This window comes from Nyctereutes procyonoides, unplaced genomic scaffold, assembly GCF_905146905.1.
Source record: "Nyctereutes procyonoides isolate TBG_1078 unplaced genomic scaffold, NYPRO_anot_genome, whole genome shotgun sequence".
In the NCBI taxonomy this organism is placed as follows: Eukaryota; Metazoa; Chordata; class Mammalia; order Carnivora; family Canidae; genus Nyctereutes; species Nyctereutes procyonoides.
The window spans coordinates 57838008-57856834 of record NW_026575135.1 but is presented as its reverse complement, the minus strand read 5'-3'; the positions used below and the strand labels follow the sequence as shown (position 1 = coordinate 57856834).

General features: G+C 41.0%; 1 protein-coding gene and 1 non-coding gene across 2 annotated transcripts in view; one reads left to right on the top strand and one right to left on the bottom strand.

The window, feature by feature from the left end:
• The window catches only part of MEGF10 (multiple EGF like domains 10), a 339552-nt gene that overhangs the window by 294333 nt on the left and 26392 nt on the right, over window positions 1–18827 (top strand). The window contains exons 15-18 of the mRNA XM_055302009.1: window positions 1772–1946; window positions 3661–3781; window positions 4585–4748; window positions 6939–7041. Coding sequence (XP_055157984.1) covers window positions 1772–1946; window positions 3661–3781; window positions 4585–4748; window positions 6939–7041 — 563 coding nt within the window. The remainder of the gene's footprint in view (window positions 1–1771; window positions 1947–3660; window positions 3782–4584; window positions 4749–6938; window positions 7042–18827) is intronic.
• LOC129495332 (U4 spliceosomal RNA) lies at window positions 17654–17794 on the bottom strand. The gene has a single exon (XR_008661495.1). It is a non-coding gene; the product is annotated as a U4 spliceosomal RNA (small nuclear RNA).

Here is an 18827-nt window from a genome sequence, read left to right as displayed (position 1 = left end):
AAGGCAGGATATTTTTGAGGTAGAATACTAGGTCCTAGTGATGAAGTGGATATGGGAAATGAAGGAGAAGTTACCAGGAATAACTCTGAGGTTTCTGGTTTAAACAGTCGAGTGGTTAGTGGTGCCATTGCTTCAGTGGGGTGATTGAGAGTAAACAGGACAGGAAGAACAAAGACTCGGTATTTGACATGCTATGTTTGAGATGAAGGTGCCCCGTGTTTGCTCAAGAGTAGGGAGCAGATGATTAGATCTGAATAGATCTAAGGAGATCTGAGACTCAAACACTTGCCTTTCAAATCCAAACCTTCTATACCCAAGAAACCATGTTAAATGTAGAGTGACACTTGGGTATTTCTTCATAGCATGTTCCCTGAGTAATGTTTGTGATGGATGCCTAGGCCTTTGCTTGTGGGCATTTAGTTGCAGCAAAGGAGCAAACTGTCCAACCAACAGAGGTGTGGCAGAGATCTGCCCTTGACAGACTCGTACATTAGGCTCAAGAGGTTGTGTGCTTTCACTGAGGTACCAGGATAGAGGGAGACCAGCTCTTCTATCTCAGCTTTCTCCTCTCCCAGCAAATCATTCTTTCTAAAAGTAGAAAATGGAATATTACTTAGCCATTAGAAACGACAAATACCCACCATTTGCTTCAACGTGGATGGAACTGGAGGGTATTATGCTGAGTGAAGTAAGTCAATCGGAGAAGGACAAACAGTGTATGTTCTCATTCATTTGGGGAATATGAATAATAGTGAAAGGGAATATAAGGGAAGGGAGAAGAAATGTGTGGGGAAATATCAGAAAGGGAGACAGAACATAAAGACTTCTAACTCTGGGAAATGAACTAGGGGTGGTGGAGGGGGAGGAGGGCGGGGGGTGGGGGTGAATGGGTGACGGGCACTGAGGGGGACACTTGACGGGATGAGCACTGGGTGTTATTCTGTATGTTGGTAAATTGAACACCAATAAAAATTAATTTATTAAAAAAATAAAAAAAATTAAAAAAGTAGAAAATCTGTAGATGAGATAAATACCAAATGTCTGGATGAGACAGTGGATTTTGCTGTTGGCTGTAGTTAATGGGAGAGATTTATCTCTACCAGGGGAGGAAGATGGTCTTTAACAGCCTTCCGATTGTAAGCAGAGCTAGTTTGACCGTTGAGATTTTCCTATGGCAAGAAGCACATGTGTTTTGCGTGCCACAGAGTGCCCTATTGTGTCAGCCTCACTAACGCACGCCTCTCAACGCAGCTGATGTGTCCATTTGCTCCAGAGTGACAGCTGGCTGCCTGGCTTGTCAATGCAGCTGCTGCTTCAGGTAGAGACAGCTGCTCCACCACCAGGTATGGAGAAATGAGAATGCAAACAGGCAAAGAAGCCTGCAGCCTTTGGAGTTCCTTGGACATAATCCTGGTTAACTGATCTGGTATCATTCATTGGACAGAGTAGTTCTTTAAACCTTCTCATCTAGTTGACCTGTCACTGAATTAGTGCTTTCAGTTTATGAAGATCATAACAAGTTTCAGACAAAAGGAAGCGGTTGTAATAGTCTTCCTGTTCGAGCATGATGTTGATTTCACGCAACATTTCTGTAGTACCAATCAGGTTTCAGCCAATTAATTAAATCATAGCAAGCCTGGGAAGGCAGTTTAAATTATTGTGCATGGAATTACCCAGCCATTCATTGCTCATGGCCAAAGCAACATTTGCATGGGCCTTGGGTGTCATGTTCACCCGGGAGTGACTTTCTCCTTTCATCCATGTCTCTCAGCTGTCACCCCATGTCTGGAGAGTGTGCCTGCAAGCCGGGCTGGTCAGGACTCTACTGTAACGAAACATGTTCTCCTGGATTCTTTGGGGAAGCTTGCCAACAGATCTGCAGCTGCCACAACGGGGCTGATTGTGACAGTGTGACTGGAAAATGCATCTGTGCCCCAGGATTCAAAGTGAGTGGCTGTGGAGGAAGGAGCCGAGGGGTATCATGTGAAACATATTGATGCCACATACCGTATATGACCTTTTCTGAAGTATAGTGAATATGCTAAGATCTGTCACTTCAGTAATAGGCAAGAGAATGAAGAGAAAAGTACTAATAAGTAATATAAGTGGGCACCTGGGTGGCTCAGTGGTTGAGCATCTGCCTTTGGCTCAGGTAGTGATCCCGGGATCCTGGGATCCAGTCCCTCATTGGGCTCCCTGTGGGGAGCCCACTTCTCCCTCTGCCTATGTCTCTGCCTCTCTCTCTCTGTGTCTCTCATGAATAAATAAATTAAATCTTAAAAAAAATAAAATAAATGAGTAGTCACCTTAGAATGATGACTGGAAAGTGGGTAAAAGTATAAAGGCAGTGTTCATATTAATTATTTAATTCATATATGTCATGGACTATGATGTATTTTAATTATTGCTTACATAATTTTTTTCTTTATGTAATTATTTTACTACATTATATAGACAACAAAGAAATTACTTTTCCACAAAATTACTCTGAATGGTTTTTATCTTAACTCCTTGCAATTTGAAGGCACATAACATTATCGGGTCAGCATTTATTATATATTTACATGTGATGGTTAACAGTATGTAAGTTTTTCAGTGCCTTGAAAATCCAGACCTTGCAAATAGGCCTGTGTGCCAACAGAGCAGGATTTTACCTAGTTTCTGGGATTTCTTAGCTGTAGGTTAGGAATCCTTGTTTTAAAGAAAAATGGTTTGGTCTTGATTATTTTCTGTCATTTGAAAGAGGGCAGTATTAACCGATGAAGATGTTGGTGGTTATTCTAGAGCATATAATGTGGAATGAGTAGGTGATAAAGCCTCAGAGTTGAGAGGATCTTTCTTTACTGGCTTTTCTAACCTATGCCACTATTCTTTGGTAGAGCCCTTGAATTAGCCTGTGTTAAGGCTCTTCTGTTTTTATTTTTATTTATTTTAAAGATTTTATTTATTTATTTGAAAGAGAGAGAGAGAGAGAGAGCACAAGCAGGGAGGAGAGGCAGAAAGAGAAGCAGGCTCTCTGCTTAGCAGGGAACCCAAGACGGGGCTCGATCCCAGGGCCCCGGGATCATGACCTGAGCCAAAGGCAGACGCTTAACTGACTGAGCCACCAAGGCACACCATGTCTCTTCTGTTTTTAAAGGAGATATCCTCCAGTCATCCTTGGTGGCCCACTTCTTTGTTTTAGGTTTATTGTCAGATAACAAATTGAATCATGCTATAGGTGGAGTATGTGTTCCGTTGCTTTGCTTCACCCACTAATCATATTATATATCGTACAAGGAAGTCTAGGAAGCATTGTGCAATTTAATGTATAGTTTATACTTACATTTATTTATTTATTGACTACAATTTATAGTTTATTGTTCTATATCTGCTTGTCTGAGCAAAGACAAAGGGTTTTTTGTATTTGCTAGGAAGGGAAGCTAATGAGGCAGCAGGCTTTGAGTTCCATTAAGTGCTGTATCCTAAACAGGCAAGCTAGCGTTGGCCTTGAATCTTTAAAATTTGTATACTGGATACATTTAGCAACTTAAAAAATATACAAGTGTGAAAATGAGAGAGGGGAAATAATTGGCATTGCCAAGATGTATTTTTGTTTATTTGTGTTGGTCTTATTTCATTCATAAAATTGCATGCATTTTCCTATTTGTGCCTGTGTAGGGAATTGACTGCTCTATCCCATGCCCATTGGAAACCTATGGGATAAACTGCTCCTCTCTCTGTGGCTGTAAGAACGATGCTGTCTGTTCACCTGTAGATGGGTCTTGTACTTGCAAGGCAGGTAAGTGGGCGAACAAATCTTTCATCTGGCCTTCATCCTGGTACCTCCTAAGGTCATAAGAGAGAAACCCTGACTCGGGTTCTAGCTCTACCTGTGCCAACATTCAACATCTAAACTCAGCCAGCCCCTTGTCTAGGGTGGGCTCTCATGCTTTTGTGAGCCAAGGGAAGGGATTGGGGTAAGATCTCTAAGGTTGCAGCCAGCTCCAAAAAGTCTGGGAGTCTCTATGCTTTGGGTAAAAGTGAATAAGTAGACATATATCCATGCTCCTAAGTCGACTGGTTTGGAGTCACTACAAGAAGTGCAGCCGAGCACCAATTTTATGCAATTTTATGCCAAAATGTGTCTATTTATAGTTGCTGCAACAGGCAGAGTCCTGGAAACTCACTGTTTGTGGTTAACTGGGTTTGCCTTAAAGATGGGGTTGCTCTTTCAAACACAAACCTTCCTTTACCCTCCCATATAAATATTTCGCTTTTCCACCCAGAGCAACCCTCAGCGTTCTGCATTGCGCTTCGCTGCACATTAGGGGTGTCTCCACCCCCGTATCTCTTCCTGATAGCCCAGTGGAGCTTCCTGGTGCTGGCATCTTTGACTGATCATACAGCACAGATGGATTCTGGGTACCTCGGTTGTTGCTGATGGAGGCACTACACGGCAGCACCACTGCTCCCTGTGCTGGGGTGAGGGACCCTGCTGTGCACCTCCAAAATGTCTCTAAAGGGAAACATGGCTTGGAGAGGCTTGGGAAAACTCTCTGCTGCTGTCATTTCCTCCATGCTCTGGCATTCTTGTCGTGGCAGGCTGGCACGGGGTGGACTGCTCCATCAGCTGTCCCAGTGGCACGTGGGGCTTCAGCTGTAACCTGACCTGCCAGTGCCTCCACGGGGGAGCCTGCAACACCCAGGACGGGACCTGCACGTGTGCGCCTGGATGGCGCGGGGACAAATGTGAACTCCCCTGCCAGGTACCCGCAAACCAGCGCCCCAGCTGAGGGCAGAGTGTCAACCCGCTGGGGCAGATTTCCTGATTTCAGGGATGCGAGTGTGAACCAAACAAAATCACGATAAGAAATGAGGGCTCTGAAGTCGAATCAGACATAGATTGGAAAAGGAATAGATGTGGAAACTTGTTAGGTAGCTCTGTGAGAATCACTCCCTTCTTTCCCTTCATCTCTGCCTGGGTCCCCTCTCCCCCGCCATCCTTCCTGTTCTCTCCGTTCCTATATACCCGTCTCTTCGTGGCAGCCCCAGTCAACAATATTTATCAAACACCCAGCATCTGCGTGTCAACTCTCCAAATATTCTGTCTCCGTTATCACAGAATTCCTCCCGTCTCTGGGGTGGAAAGTGGCAGAGGATTGAAAGGGTGGTGACCAGTGTCTTCAGAAACCCTCATCTAGATGGTGAAAGGTTTAGAAACGGCCGTCTATTAACACAAGTATGTCTCAAGCCCCAAGAATCTCCAGAGATTTCCCTAGTTCAAGTCTGATTCCACTCTGCTGACCTATTTTGGAGAGAATCATCATTATAAATCCTGTACCGTGTCTACTGCAGGCAGACAGAAGCTGCAAATGGGACACGCGTTCTGCGGTAACATGGTGATTTCCCTTTCTTCCTCAGAAGCCCTTGGCCTTTTTCTTGCCCTCTTTTTCATGACTCTTTCCTCCTATCTCATTTCTTTCCTCCTGAGCCATTAAGCATTCTCTCAGTAATGTGCATTCTCTGCCTCCAGGAGAGATGGCGGGATGACACTGTGACCCCCTGAACCAGGCCCCTCATGGTGGGAGCCGATTTTCCCCTGGGCTTCCTCCTCATCAAGTATAACCCATTTCCCAACATTTCCCTAGGCTTTTCTGTGCTCTCCAAACCCCTAGGACAAAGTTAGCTGTGCTTCCTCTCATCCACCAGTGAACAAATTATCAGTGCTCTGAAATGGGCTTGAAGAGCATCTTTTACTCCCAGTCTGATTGTAGAAAAAGCAAAGCCTGTGTGTGTGTGTGTGTGTGTGTGTGTGTGTTAGATGCATTAGAAAATTCAGTGAACTCCGATGATGCTTTAAGTGTCTCATATTATGGTGAAACTAAATGCTATAGAGCCCCAGCAAAGATGAGTGGGGCCTATTTATTTTTATTTTATTAAGTTCTACTCAAATGATAATGCTGTCATACACCTACAACATCTTTTATGCTGGGTCTCACATTCCTCGCCCTTGGTAATTGTGCACTGCCCAAAAGTTTATAGGGTCCTCCGTTCCTCAGAATCTGGCTTGAGAGCACAGGGCTCTGCAATGCAAAACACTGTGTGTTACACGCAACTGATGAATTATTGAACACTGCATCTGAAACTAATGACATACTCTATGTTAGCTAATTGAATTTAAGTTAATAAATAAATGCAGCACTTTCCATTCCCCTCCCATAAACTAAATGATCACGACCACAAAGAGTCTTGTCTCTGCTGGACCAAAACTGATATGCAGGTTAAAACAGTAAGGCCTGGGAATAGATCAGGGAGGAGTATGTACCACCAAGTACTCCAGCCTTCCTTAGGATCTCAGATCAGGATACTCATGTTGTTTAGACTTCTGCATAGAAAGGAGGATGTTGATTGGGACAAGCAACAGAAGATTTTCACTGCTTCTTATGGTTGTTTTCATCACATGAACAGTTTACAGAAATGAACTTCATTCAATTAGCATTTTCTTTTAATTTTAGAGCTTTATGTGAGTTAGGATCCTCCCTTTCCACTAACGAGTAGCATGTCTTGTAAGGAACACTGAGCTACTTTATAAAAATCTTTTAGGAGCAAAAGAAAGTTTCTTTATGAGTGGTGGCTTATGATAAGATAAAAAGAGATTCTCTTGGTTAATTAATGTGTCTATATATATTTGCATATACATATATCAACATAGTGGCATAGTTGGCTTCACCATTCGTAGGACCAACCATTATGTTAGACATGAACTACAATTTGAGTGATGTTCAAACACTACCACTTGTGTTTGGGGGACCAAGAAGACATGGGAAGAGGTAATTATAATGCATGTGGCTGAGAGGTGTTTGGGAGAAGAGGGTCCTGTATCCGAAGTGGCTTACCAAGGTTCCTGTCATCTCTAATTGTGCATTTCCATGACCTCATTGCTGTCTTCCACGCAGGATGGCACATACGGGCTGAACTGTGCGGAGCGCTGTGACTGTAGCCATGCGGATGGCTGCCACTCCACCACAGGCCACTGCCGCTGCCTCCCTGGATGGTCAGGTGAGCCAAGGACTGCTACATGAAACATGCCAAATTACACCTAGCACCATTCCTTGCTACTTTAGAGAAACACATGCAGGTCACCTTTCAGGGAAGAAAAAATGGTAAAGCCTCCAGTAAACTGCCACATTTTTACCCAAAAGGTATTACTGCTAAGCCTAATTAATCTGTAATCCAGTAATGACTTCTTATTGAAACATTCAGGAACAGTTGATCTTGAGCCTTAATGTATAGTCAGACTGTCAGAATTCAGGCTGGCAGGAGTGGGGGGGGGGCGGGATGTGAATTTCTGTGAAGCATTTACTTAGCAAGCCTTCTGTGATATTTTTGAGCCCTGAGGAAAGAATGATTGAAATAAACCATAAGAACATAACTAAGTTCACCTTGGTGAGGCAAAAATATTGAATATTAATATGGTTAATATGCAAGTATTAAAATATTCATTGCTATACATGAAAGTTTTAAAACTTTCTTTTTCTTACAATAACACTTAAGTCATAAAAATTCATAATACGATTGAGTACCAATTTTGTAACCACAAGATGGAAGTTTCTCTTTATTTATATGGCTTCATGGTTCCAGCTAGGAAGTTTATCAAACTAACAGAGGTCTTGGAAAATGAGCCATATTTTTGCTTATGATAAAAAGACTCAGGAGAGGGAACAGAATGCCCAAGCAAATTGGGATCCTGCTTTTTCCTGTTTTTTTTTTTTTACATGAAATCAAGCTTATTCTAAAAAACAAAAACAAAGCCTTAAAGAATGAATGGAATTTTCAATGCTTATTTAGAAAAATTACAAATGGGAATACACCAGGAAAGTTATTGAATGTTGGGATGAATGGACTGGGTATATTTATGAGCAATTTCTTCTGCAAGTAAAATAAAATGTTGACTATTGATGTGCCAATTGAGTGTCAACTACTGTGAAACTTGGATACAGGTATAGAGGTAGTTAAATGAACCAAAACTCTCTTTTAAAATTCTCACCCGTAGTCATTTGTGTATGTGTGTGTTTTCATGTATATTTGTATATGTTGTATTTGTATCTAAATATATGTGTATCTATATTCAGAGAAGAAAGAGAGATTTGTAGAACAGAACTATTTCCATATTGACGATGCTTTAGTGTCTTCCAAAATGGTTTTTTAGCTTGTCTTCTAAAACAGAAACTGGTAGTATCAAGCTAATTGTCCCCTTTGGTGATGGTTCATATTTTGAAAAGGTGCATCTTTCAGAGGAAAATCTTGTGCCTCCATGCCAGAGATGTGACATTAGGAAATTATGAAGTCATGGTGGTCTTACCTCATAGTAAAAATTTATAAAAAGAAAAACAGAAATAATAATAAGTAATGCTTCTTGAGTACTTACGGCAGGCTCACAGAAACTCTGCAAGGTAGAAAATATCATTTTGTCCTTTTTACAGTTGAAGAAACTAAGGCACAGAGAAGTTCAGTGGTTTGAACAAGGCCCCAGGGTCAGTAAACATGAAAGGTGGGATTTGCACCAAGGCTCTCCCATTGCATCTCCAACTCTCTTCATTACTGCACCCTCTGCCATACACAGATTTCTTCCAGAAAGTGCTGAGGGATAGGGCAGTTACGCTGAGATTAATTCTGAAAATGGGTGAGGACTTATGAGAATTATATGAGAGGACAGTGGTGATAAGTGCTGATAACCGGCAACCTCTTCATATATGTGCATGTGTGCGTGTATGTGTATGTTCATATGTGTGCATGGGTGTGTACATAGGAAGAGAGAGTATGTATGCATATCTTTATATGTGTTCATTTATATATAGAGAGAGGCAGAGGTAGAGAGAGACAGAATGATATACTGTAGAATTTACCTATTTAAATTGTATAATCAAGTGGTTTTTAGTGTATTCAAAGAATTGTTCAACCATTATCACCATCATTTTTAGAAGATTTTTATCACCTCATAAAAAAAACCCCAGTAGTACTTATTGGAACTTATTCTCCATTTACCCCCAACTCATGTGAACCAGGCAACCTTCTTTCCCTTCTCCCTACCCTAGTCAACCACTAATCTACTTCCTGTCTGTTGATTTGCCTATTCTGACATTGTATGGATTCATGTACTATGTGGTCTTTGGTGAGTGGCTTCCTTCTCCTGGCTTGTTTTCAAGGTTCATTCCTATTGGAACTATATCAGTACTTCATTCCTTTTGACTGCTGACTAATATTCCATGGTATGGGTAGACCACATTTTATTTGCACATTCATAAGCTGATAGACATTTGGGTTGCTTCCATTTTGGGGCTATTCTGAGAAATACTGTTAAGAACATTCGTGTACACGTTTTTGTGTGGGTGTATATGTTTGGTATATAAATTAGGGGTAAAATTCCTGGGTTATAGGCTAACTCTAAACTTTTAAAGAATTGCTACACTGATCTCCAAAGCAGCTGCACCATTTTACATTCCCACTGGTAGTATATGAGGTTTGTGTCTCCTCACCAAAAATTTGTATTATCTGTCTTTTTGATTCTAGCCATCCAAGTGGTATGAAATGTTATTTCATTGAGTTTTTGATTTGCATTCCCCTAATAAATGATGATGCTAAGCATCTTTTGTGTTTAGTTTCAGCCGTCTGTATATCTTTTTTCATCTATCTGTATATCTGATGTCTATTCAGATACTTTGCTCATTTTTTAATTGGGTCACCTATGTTTTCATAATTGAGTTATAATATTCTTTATGTATTTTATCTGTATGTGCCTTATCAGATATATGATTTGCAAATATTTTCTCTCATTCTGTTACTATGTCACTTTTTCATTTTCTTCATGAAGTCTCTTTCTGCAGAAAAGTTTTTGTTTTGATGAAGTTAAGTTTGTCTAGTTTTTTCTTTCTTTGTGCTTTTGGTGTCAATCTAAGAAACCATTGGCTAGTCCAAGGTTTCTACTTCTGTAATCCTCTAAGCATTTTATACTTTTAGCTTTTACATTTAAGTCTTTGATCCATTTTGAGTTTTATTTTATATATAAAAAATATATATTTTTGGTGTGATGTAATGGTCCAACTTCATTCTTTTGCATGCTGATTGCATTTGTTCCAGCATCATGTGCTGAGAAAATCATTCATCCATCTCTACCCATCACCTGTATTGTTTTAAAATCAACTGACCATAAATGTGAGAGCATTTATGTCTGGACTCTTAACTTCTGTTCCATTGATATGTATATCTCTCCTCATGCCAATACCATACTGTTTTTATCACTGTAACTTTGTAGAAAGTTTTGAAATGTGGGAAGTGTGAGTTCTACAACTTTGGTGTTTTTTTTCAAGACTGTTTGGGCTATCCTGGGTCCCTTGAACTTTTATATGAATTTTAGGGTCAGCTTGCCAATTCTTGTGAAGATACAAGGTAGATTTAATGAGGATTGAGTCTGTAGATCAATGTGGGAAGTATTGCTAACTTGACAATACATGTCTTCAGATCTTTGAACCAAAGATGTCATCAGTGACCTCTTCAGCAGTGTCTCTCAGTCCTTTGGAATTTGTTGAGAGCTGCTTTGGCTTCTGACAGGAGTAAACTGAGATGAACTGTCATGTGCTTGATTTCTAGTGTCTGAGAGCTACCTTGGGAAACAGACCAAGGCTGGGTAATGGACTTTATTTTCTGTCAATAGGAGTTACCCACAGACACAAGGACTCTCTTGCCCTCTGGTTTCTCCTTGACTTGCAAAAGCTAAGATAACTCTGACCTCACAGTGTGAAATTCCACCTCCTCATGTTTACGTGTGGCTCTTGGTTACTCAGTGTTATAACTACATTATGCTAGAGAGTAAACCAGATTTTGTGGCTTCCCTAGAGTTTTTGAACTCCTCAAATAAAATGACCAGTACTCAGTTATCCATGATCGCAATGAAGTGAAATAGCATTTTGAACCCCCTGGCAAATTCAGAACTTTTCTAGCAGAGAGACCATATCAATTGTTTTGAACCATGCTCTACCAAATCTACTTTTATCTTATGAATATAGAGGAAATGTGATGTGTTCCTGAACACAGCAGTCACTGCTCAAGTATCTACCTGCTTTGATGATTTAGAGCCAGACTGTGAAAGGCATACTCTCGTCTACATGAGAAAAGCAGGAGATATGATTTGGCCTGAAGCCAGCCAGAAAATGTGTTTGTTGCATTCCACAGTCTGGGTCATGGGGTAAGACAAATTATCCCATCTGGCCTTAGACCTATGGAGCTCCTGCGGGAATGCAGTGACTTTGTCACACAGCATAATCTTGTAATACTCTGTCCATCTGTGACTGGTCTGCTTCTCTAAAGGGGAAGAAGCTCTGCTGCTTCATGTTGCTCTGTTAACTTGTTGCCCTTACTGTCTCTTGGCTTCATGGCCCCATTGTCTCATTTCTGTGGGTCTTCTGTGTAGGCTGTTGATCTGTGAGGATCTAAGACTGCCAGAGACTTTTTAAAGGAGAAGTCATCCCCCACATTCACAGTACACACTTGGTATATGTAAACATGCAGAGAGGAAAAGAAGATTACTAAAGTTCCAAAATGCACCCTACAGTTGGACCAAGAATGGGTTTGTTTCCCCCAAAGGAAAGAAGAATAGACTCTGTGTTATTTATATAGAGCACCCTTGACTGTCAACACTGGAGAGACTCAGAATTTTTCATCAACAAACTTGATTTTGAGTAAGTAGAAGAAGAACCTTTCTCAAGATAAAGAAGGCCTTGCTATTCATTTGGATACCAGATGCAGGGCCAGATAAAGTAACAGGAGCCCAGGAAGTAAATGATTGTTTTCTCTCCTCCCTGTTGCTCAGAGTGCTCTAGGTGAAATTTTACTGGACAGGGTAGTAGTGCATGGGTTAACAGTGAAGTTTTGGTGCAGTCTAACACAGGGACCTGGGCTCTTCCCCTGAGCAAATCAATAAGAAGGTATAAAGTCACTAATACTGCTAGGTCACAGAGGACACTGTAGGGAGATGCTCATCAGGTCTCTGGGTTTAGAGCCAGAGATAAAGGTTGGGAGAGCTCTATTCTTCCTTATAGAGAAAATGACACACCCACACTGAGGAAGTCAGATGCTAACCTGATATACTAAGGAAATCAGCTTGCTTTCTTACCCTGGGGCTCATCCACCACTCCTCATGACTTCTGACACTTTTCTGATGTTTGTCTTTTTCTCTTAAAATAACTGAGATTCTATCATTGGCAGTTCCATTTTACCTGGTTTTAAAACAGGTTTTCAAAGGTACTGCCATACAAATTACCCAAAGCAGAAGTTGCAGCTGACATTCCAGATACTATTTCTAAAGGAAATGTACCATTAAAAAAAATGTGAATATTTTTAGCCAATTGACAACTTTATCAAAAAGAGGCAGATTGCAATTAAAAAACAATGAGGGAAAAATGAAACACCATCCAGAATATAGGCTGGGCTCCTTCTCCCACACCTCTACACACACACACACACACACACACACACACACACACACACACACTGCTATAAAATGAGACTGGCTTTTCAAAATGATTGTTCTCAAGTCCTAGATGTTAATGAAATGTAATTAATTGTGTGTGTGTATGTGTATTTCCAGAGTAGTGAAGTAATATGCTTTATATTTTCCCCAAACAGTAGAAATATGCTGACTTTCTTTCTTCCTTTCTGCCCTGACTTCATTCAACCAGAACACCTCTTCACTGAGCGTTATAGCTAATCAAGATTTCCTTCCAGCTGTGTGGGAACATATGCCGTCTCCAGCCTGGTTCCCAGCCCTGGCTAGGATCACTGTCACCTGGGAACTTTTTTAACTTGTGTGTTCCCTGTCCCCACCTCACACCTACTGAATGACAATCTGGAAGGTGAGTGAAGAGGGGGGTGGAGCCATTTCCAGCCCATAAAGCACCTTTTGTACAAATTTGGAGAAGGTTTAGAAATCCTTCAGGTTGCACTTCTTGGCAGGTGGAGGGCAAGCTGGATTTCTACCCTTCCTTAACTCTGTGGCCAGGGGCTCTTGTGCAGTGTACAGCCTGCACAACCTTACGTGATGGCTTCATCTGTCTTTTCAAAAGTTGCACCAGTGGCCCATACACTGACATAGTTACCAGTCTGTGGACTGACCTGTGCTATGGTTTTTTACTCTCGTAATTGAAGAGGTGGGGGTCCCAGGGAGCCTTTCTGTGACAGAAGTCTTGTATCTAGTGGCAGAAGGCTTAGGGGTACATTCATACCAGAAAAAAAAAAAGTTAAATGCTAAACTAAGAGAAAAGAGATTAGGACACCGACTCAAGCTCTAGGAGTTGTGGGAATGAGAGAGGAACTAGCAACCATGTATGAGGGTATGCAGTGGCAGGAAGAATAGAGAGAGAGGTGGGGTGCTTTATCTGAGCCCAGCCAGGAGGGGGGCATTAGAAAGAGGAAAGCCTACAGGCAAGTTTATAAGAAGAGCCTGTCTTTTCCCAGCAAGGGCAACTAGGCCTGCAGTGGTCCAAGCTCCTCTCCTAAAGGATGGCCTCCCTCTGTGAATTCCCCTAAATGTTCCAAATTTGACCGAGTAAGTGAACTGCTACTTTGGGTACTGATCTGTCCCACAGTGATCTCTCATGTGGCTTAGTGATGCCTGAATTGTTATAGTAAAGGGGGACCTACCTTTCTTTATGCAGTTACAGAAGGTACAAATTCAAGTGCAAATGAGCTTTAATTAACATGCATGCACCCAATCAACCAGGGTATTGAAGGGTGGACAGCATTCACGCAGAAGCCCATGGCTGTCTGTCTGTGTGATTTTGTGGGGAGGGAGTCCTATAAAAGCAGAACATCCGCAGAGTCCCTGAGGTGAGGGTGGAGGAAGGGGCGTGTCTTCCAAAAAGAAAGGCTACAGAAAAAGCCAGAGCTCCCAGAGTTGCCACTCTGCCTAGCAGTCTGTTCTGTGTGCTTTTATCCAGGTCCAGAATGAGGCAGGTCATGCTCTCTGGAGCTTTTGTCTTACAGCTACAAATGCGAACATCGATGATTTATACGACTTATTGAGACTTTTTTTTTCACTTGGTCATCTCTAGAAAGCAGATCCTTTTCTAATTCATCTTTAAAATTCATAGTATACAAATGGAAAAATTTGACAACCCCTTGTGGAGTGTCTCCAAGTTGTGTGCAGCCACAGTGCTGGGTGCTGGGAACACAAGGGTAAAGCGTTGCCAGCTCCTGGCCAGCAGAGGCTCACATGCTCTCAGGGTGGACACTGCATGGGCACAGGTGGATACACCAGTGAATAATGTCTGTACGCCAACAGTAAGTGGCTGCTTTGGTAGCAAGAGTGTTAGAAAGGAAGGAAAAGTGTTATGACTCTATACTGTGGTTCTTCTCTTCTATAATCATCAAGCCTAATTATTATGAACAAATCTTTCTTCGCTCTAATATATGTTTAATAGCTTGTTGCTCAGGAACCAGACATTGAATTGAAATAATGTCCTTCGTTCACTAGTGCCCCAAAGATTGCAGTACTGGCATGAGAAATATGAACAATTAGCAAGACGAGGAGCTTGGGTTCTATCTCTGAGAGGGAGAAGTAATGACACCCCAGATGATTTATTTTACCGCATTCATGCAATCACAAATGCCTAGTGAATGCTGGTTTCACATTGAGGCTGCTGGCATAATGCATCAGGCATGAAATGCACGAACATTTCTTTAGAGCTGCTTAGCTGAAGTTTATCACGATCATTCAGCCATTGCCTAGCAACTTGGGAAGGCTATCAAAGAGCTCTTTGTCCTCAATCCTGGCAAAAACAGTCCCTCACAGATCGCCTTATCAGCGTTAGAACGTTTATCAGGAAAAAATGCTTCCACTCGCCAGAGATCCCTGCAGATTTAAAGATACCCTCTGCCCATTTTGTTCCCTCTTCCAAGTGTGTTAGGGAATTGTTTTCTGAAGTAATTCCTATTTGAACCTTTATCTGTTCTTTGATTAACCTTCCAAAAGAATTTCTTCAAGATGCCTCCATAATTCTTCTATTGCATTGTAATTTGGGCTAGCATTAAAAAAAAAAAAAAAACACAGCCCTGAGCTCATAAAGGTATATCTTCTCAAAAATCAGCAAGGCAGACATTTCCACCTCTTTAGATGGGAAGGGTCATCATCTTTAGGCACACAAAATAGAAAGATGCTGGGTTTCCTGGTCTGTGTGTGCTTCTCATCACTTCTTTCAGGAAGGAGAGAATTATATAGTTGCTGGAAAATGATTCTGAATATCATGTTGGAAAGAGGGACTGTACTTATTGATGCATTCAACAAATCTTTAACATCCTCCATGTGCTAGGCGCTGTAGTGAACACAACCCCCATCTCTTTCATGAAGCTGCCAGAATTCATTCATTACCCTGCATGGAATATGGGGGACAAGAACAGGTACAGATCTTTCATTTCCATTCTCTCTTGTATTTCCCTGGAATTTATCCTCCTCTGCATCCCAGCTGCCAATGACTTATTTTAAGATCTTGTTATGTTTACCTTTTTTTTTTTTTTTTTAACCTGGATAACCTAAAACAGCCACCTGACCCAGGTCTTCTCTCTTCCAGGCTCACCATCCTTTTACTGTCTTCTGCCCTCCTGCCAACCACAAATTTAATTATGTGCTTCTGCTACTTAATTGTGCATTTGGTCCCTGTCAACCCCAAGGGGAAGCTCACACTCCACAGCATGGCATTCTTGGCTTTCTCTCCATGGCCACAGCCTGGCTGCCCAAACTCCTCTCCTGTTCTTCCCAGCCGCAGTTTCAGCTGTCCTCAATGTGTATGGGCTTCTTTGGACTTCTAAGCCTTACACCCACCATCCCATTAGCTTGGAACCCCTGTCAACCTTCACAAAGTATTTCCTTTTCTGACTATGGTCCCCAGACAGAGTTAGATGTGCCTATTCTAGGCCATTATCATTCTACAGTTGGAGGTCTTTCTTAGAGAACCTGTCACCAGCAAGTCAATAGACGCTGGATCCCTTGAATGTTGATTAAGTTGAATTCTTTTTTTTTTTTCTCCTGTCTTTGATAAAAAAGAGAACAGAAAAAAAATGTCTTGCAGGACTCCAGCAAACTTTGCAAAGATCGGGGTGAAATCAACAGACATAATTTAGGAATGACACACACTCCAAAAAATGGTTAAAGCAAATGTAAATTCCCTATCCTGAAAAAAGTTTTACTGCAAGGTTAACCTTACATAGAGGTCACATCAGTAGCCATATACCTAGTGTAACCTAGTGAAGTGATTACCCAGTTACCCCCTCTGTGAGCCTCACTGCCTTAATATTTCACAATTAGAGATTCACTTCTTAGGCCTCTCACATGTGTATTCCTTTAAAATATGAGTACTCTCGAGAGAAGGTAATAACTCAACAGTAATCAATTTATCTTATCTTTTCCTGACTATAAGATGAAAGGAAAGATGACAGGAGGGCACTGAGCTCTGAAGGTAAGGAGTAGTAGTAACAGAAAATGGGACAGCAAGAGGAAAAAGAAATGCAGCTTCAAACTTTTGTACTAAAGTTACCCACTGAGGCATACTTTGTTTGTCTACAAATAGATTAAGCAGTAATCTCTGAAAAATGATGACTCATTTTTATTAATGATAGAGAAAAAGAAAAGGGATTGAATTTCAGGGGAAGTTGGTCATAGAATTATTTTAATTGACTTTTCAAGGAAAGACTTATTTGCAATCCTGAAATAAAAGATTTTTAAAAGTAAGCTTGCTTCTGTTGAAATATGCTTGTACAATTGGAGACAGAAGATTTGATAGATGATCTCTAGAATTCCCTGTGATTCTCTGGAAATGAAATCATGGGTAAATCATGTGAAACAAGCATATCATTGTAATGGATCCCTTTGCTATATCATGGGCCCTGTTTCTCTATGAAAATTACCTCGATAAAGTTGATTATGACAGATGGTTATGTTATCCAGCTGGACAAACCTATTAGGGAAGAGGAGTCAGATATGATATAAAGAATCACTTTATTCAGGTTTGCCAATCTGCCCTGGAATCATTTTTCTTAAGATGCTCTGATTGAGAATGTGCTAAGTCATATATAAATTATGATAATCTGTAATGTAAAACAGTGGCAGATAATTTTGACCTAAAGTGTGCTCCATTCCAACCTAAGTGCATTTATTTAATGTGAAGGAGAAATTTGGCAAGTAGCTGATGAATCAAATCACCATGAATGGCTAAATCCCACCCTTCCTCAAGCTCCCACCCAACAAAAATGTGCCAAAAATGAGGACCAATTTTCAGGATAGTTTTCAGATTAACTCAGCTTCCACTTCTCCAAAGTCCTAATTGAGATTTACATGAATGGCTCCAAACCAAAATGGCCAGGGTTGTCTGAATATCTGTGAAGTGGGTGTCCCCATCTTAGCTGCCATTAAATAGGAGCCCTGGCTCATGGTCAGAGCTCAGGACCTGAATTTGAACAGAATGAAGCCTGTAAGGGGTTACCTTTGTTGATACTTTCCTCAGATTCACAAAACAAAATTTAGTTTTACAGCCTCTCTTTGAAGTGACTTATTCTGCAGTATGTTTGATGCTCTGCCTCTTGTAGATTTCAGTCAAAATACCAGATACAACTCTATAGCTGGTAAATCACATTTGATGAGCATAACATTTGCATATCATTCCACCTTAGGTTTCTTTTCAGAAGAGGTTTGAGAAAAGTTTTCAATTAGCAATAATCGCGCCTCGGATAAACCTCATTGGCTACGATACTGCCACCGTGCAAAGCTCAGAAGAGGTTTGAAAAAAAAAAAAGATCATATGTTCATGAACTCGAGAAAAAAAAATCGCAGTACGCCAAAATTCCGTGTTTTTATTCTTTAGGGAATGCTTAAACCCTGGTCAGCTTATGACAGGTCTGATCTCCTTCTTCAGCCAGCAGTGCAAGCTCAAATAATAGTCTATTGTCAGTTCAAGCTAGACACAATGAGGTCTGTGCGCTTTCATGCCTACTTAACAGCCTTTACCAAGTGGGAGACTTCAGGAGGAAAATGGGAACAAATCAAAAGTAGAATTATGGCTCAGCAGAAATGACTGTATACCAATTAGCAATGTTCACGTTATGGTTTGCGGCTGCCTCTGTTTTAAGGTTGGGCCATTGAAGCAAAAACTGCAGTACAAAACAGCTTTCTCAGCTTCCGTGGTGCTGGGTGGTGATAGCATTCTGGAATCCCTGAGTGTGTGCGTGCTTGTTCTTACTGTGTTTTCACTTGGTCTGAAGCCAGCAGTCGCCAGTTCACTACTAATTATAACTCACTGCTTCTCAATGCAAAGAGCATGTCTTTGAGTTGCGGAGAATTCTGACTTACAAGAAAGAGGTGCCTGTTGTATTTCAAATACAAACTTACCAAAGAGACTTCTATTTACCTCAAATAAAACCTTGTTTTATTTTTATTTTTGCAACTTTGGTTTTTCCTCCTTGTGTTTTCTTTAGGCATTTGTTCATCCATGACCAGCTGTAGAGTTTCTGTTCCCAGGGTGAGAGTTAAAAACCTACATATAATATCCTAATAATCAATAACATAGACAACAGCTATAAATAACATCAGTTGTGATATTCTTCCTTTATCTGCCCAGTGTCAGATGAAATTTTTAAAGAGGAATTTAGTGGCACAGATGAGTGTATTTTTCCATCCTGTACAATATATCATCAAAATGTTTTAAGATGGTGTCTGCTGAAGGGGAAGGTTTTTTCTTTTCTTTTATTTTTTTAAGATTTTATTTATTTATTCATGAAAGAGGCAGAGACATAGGCAGAGGGAG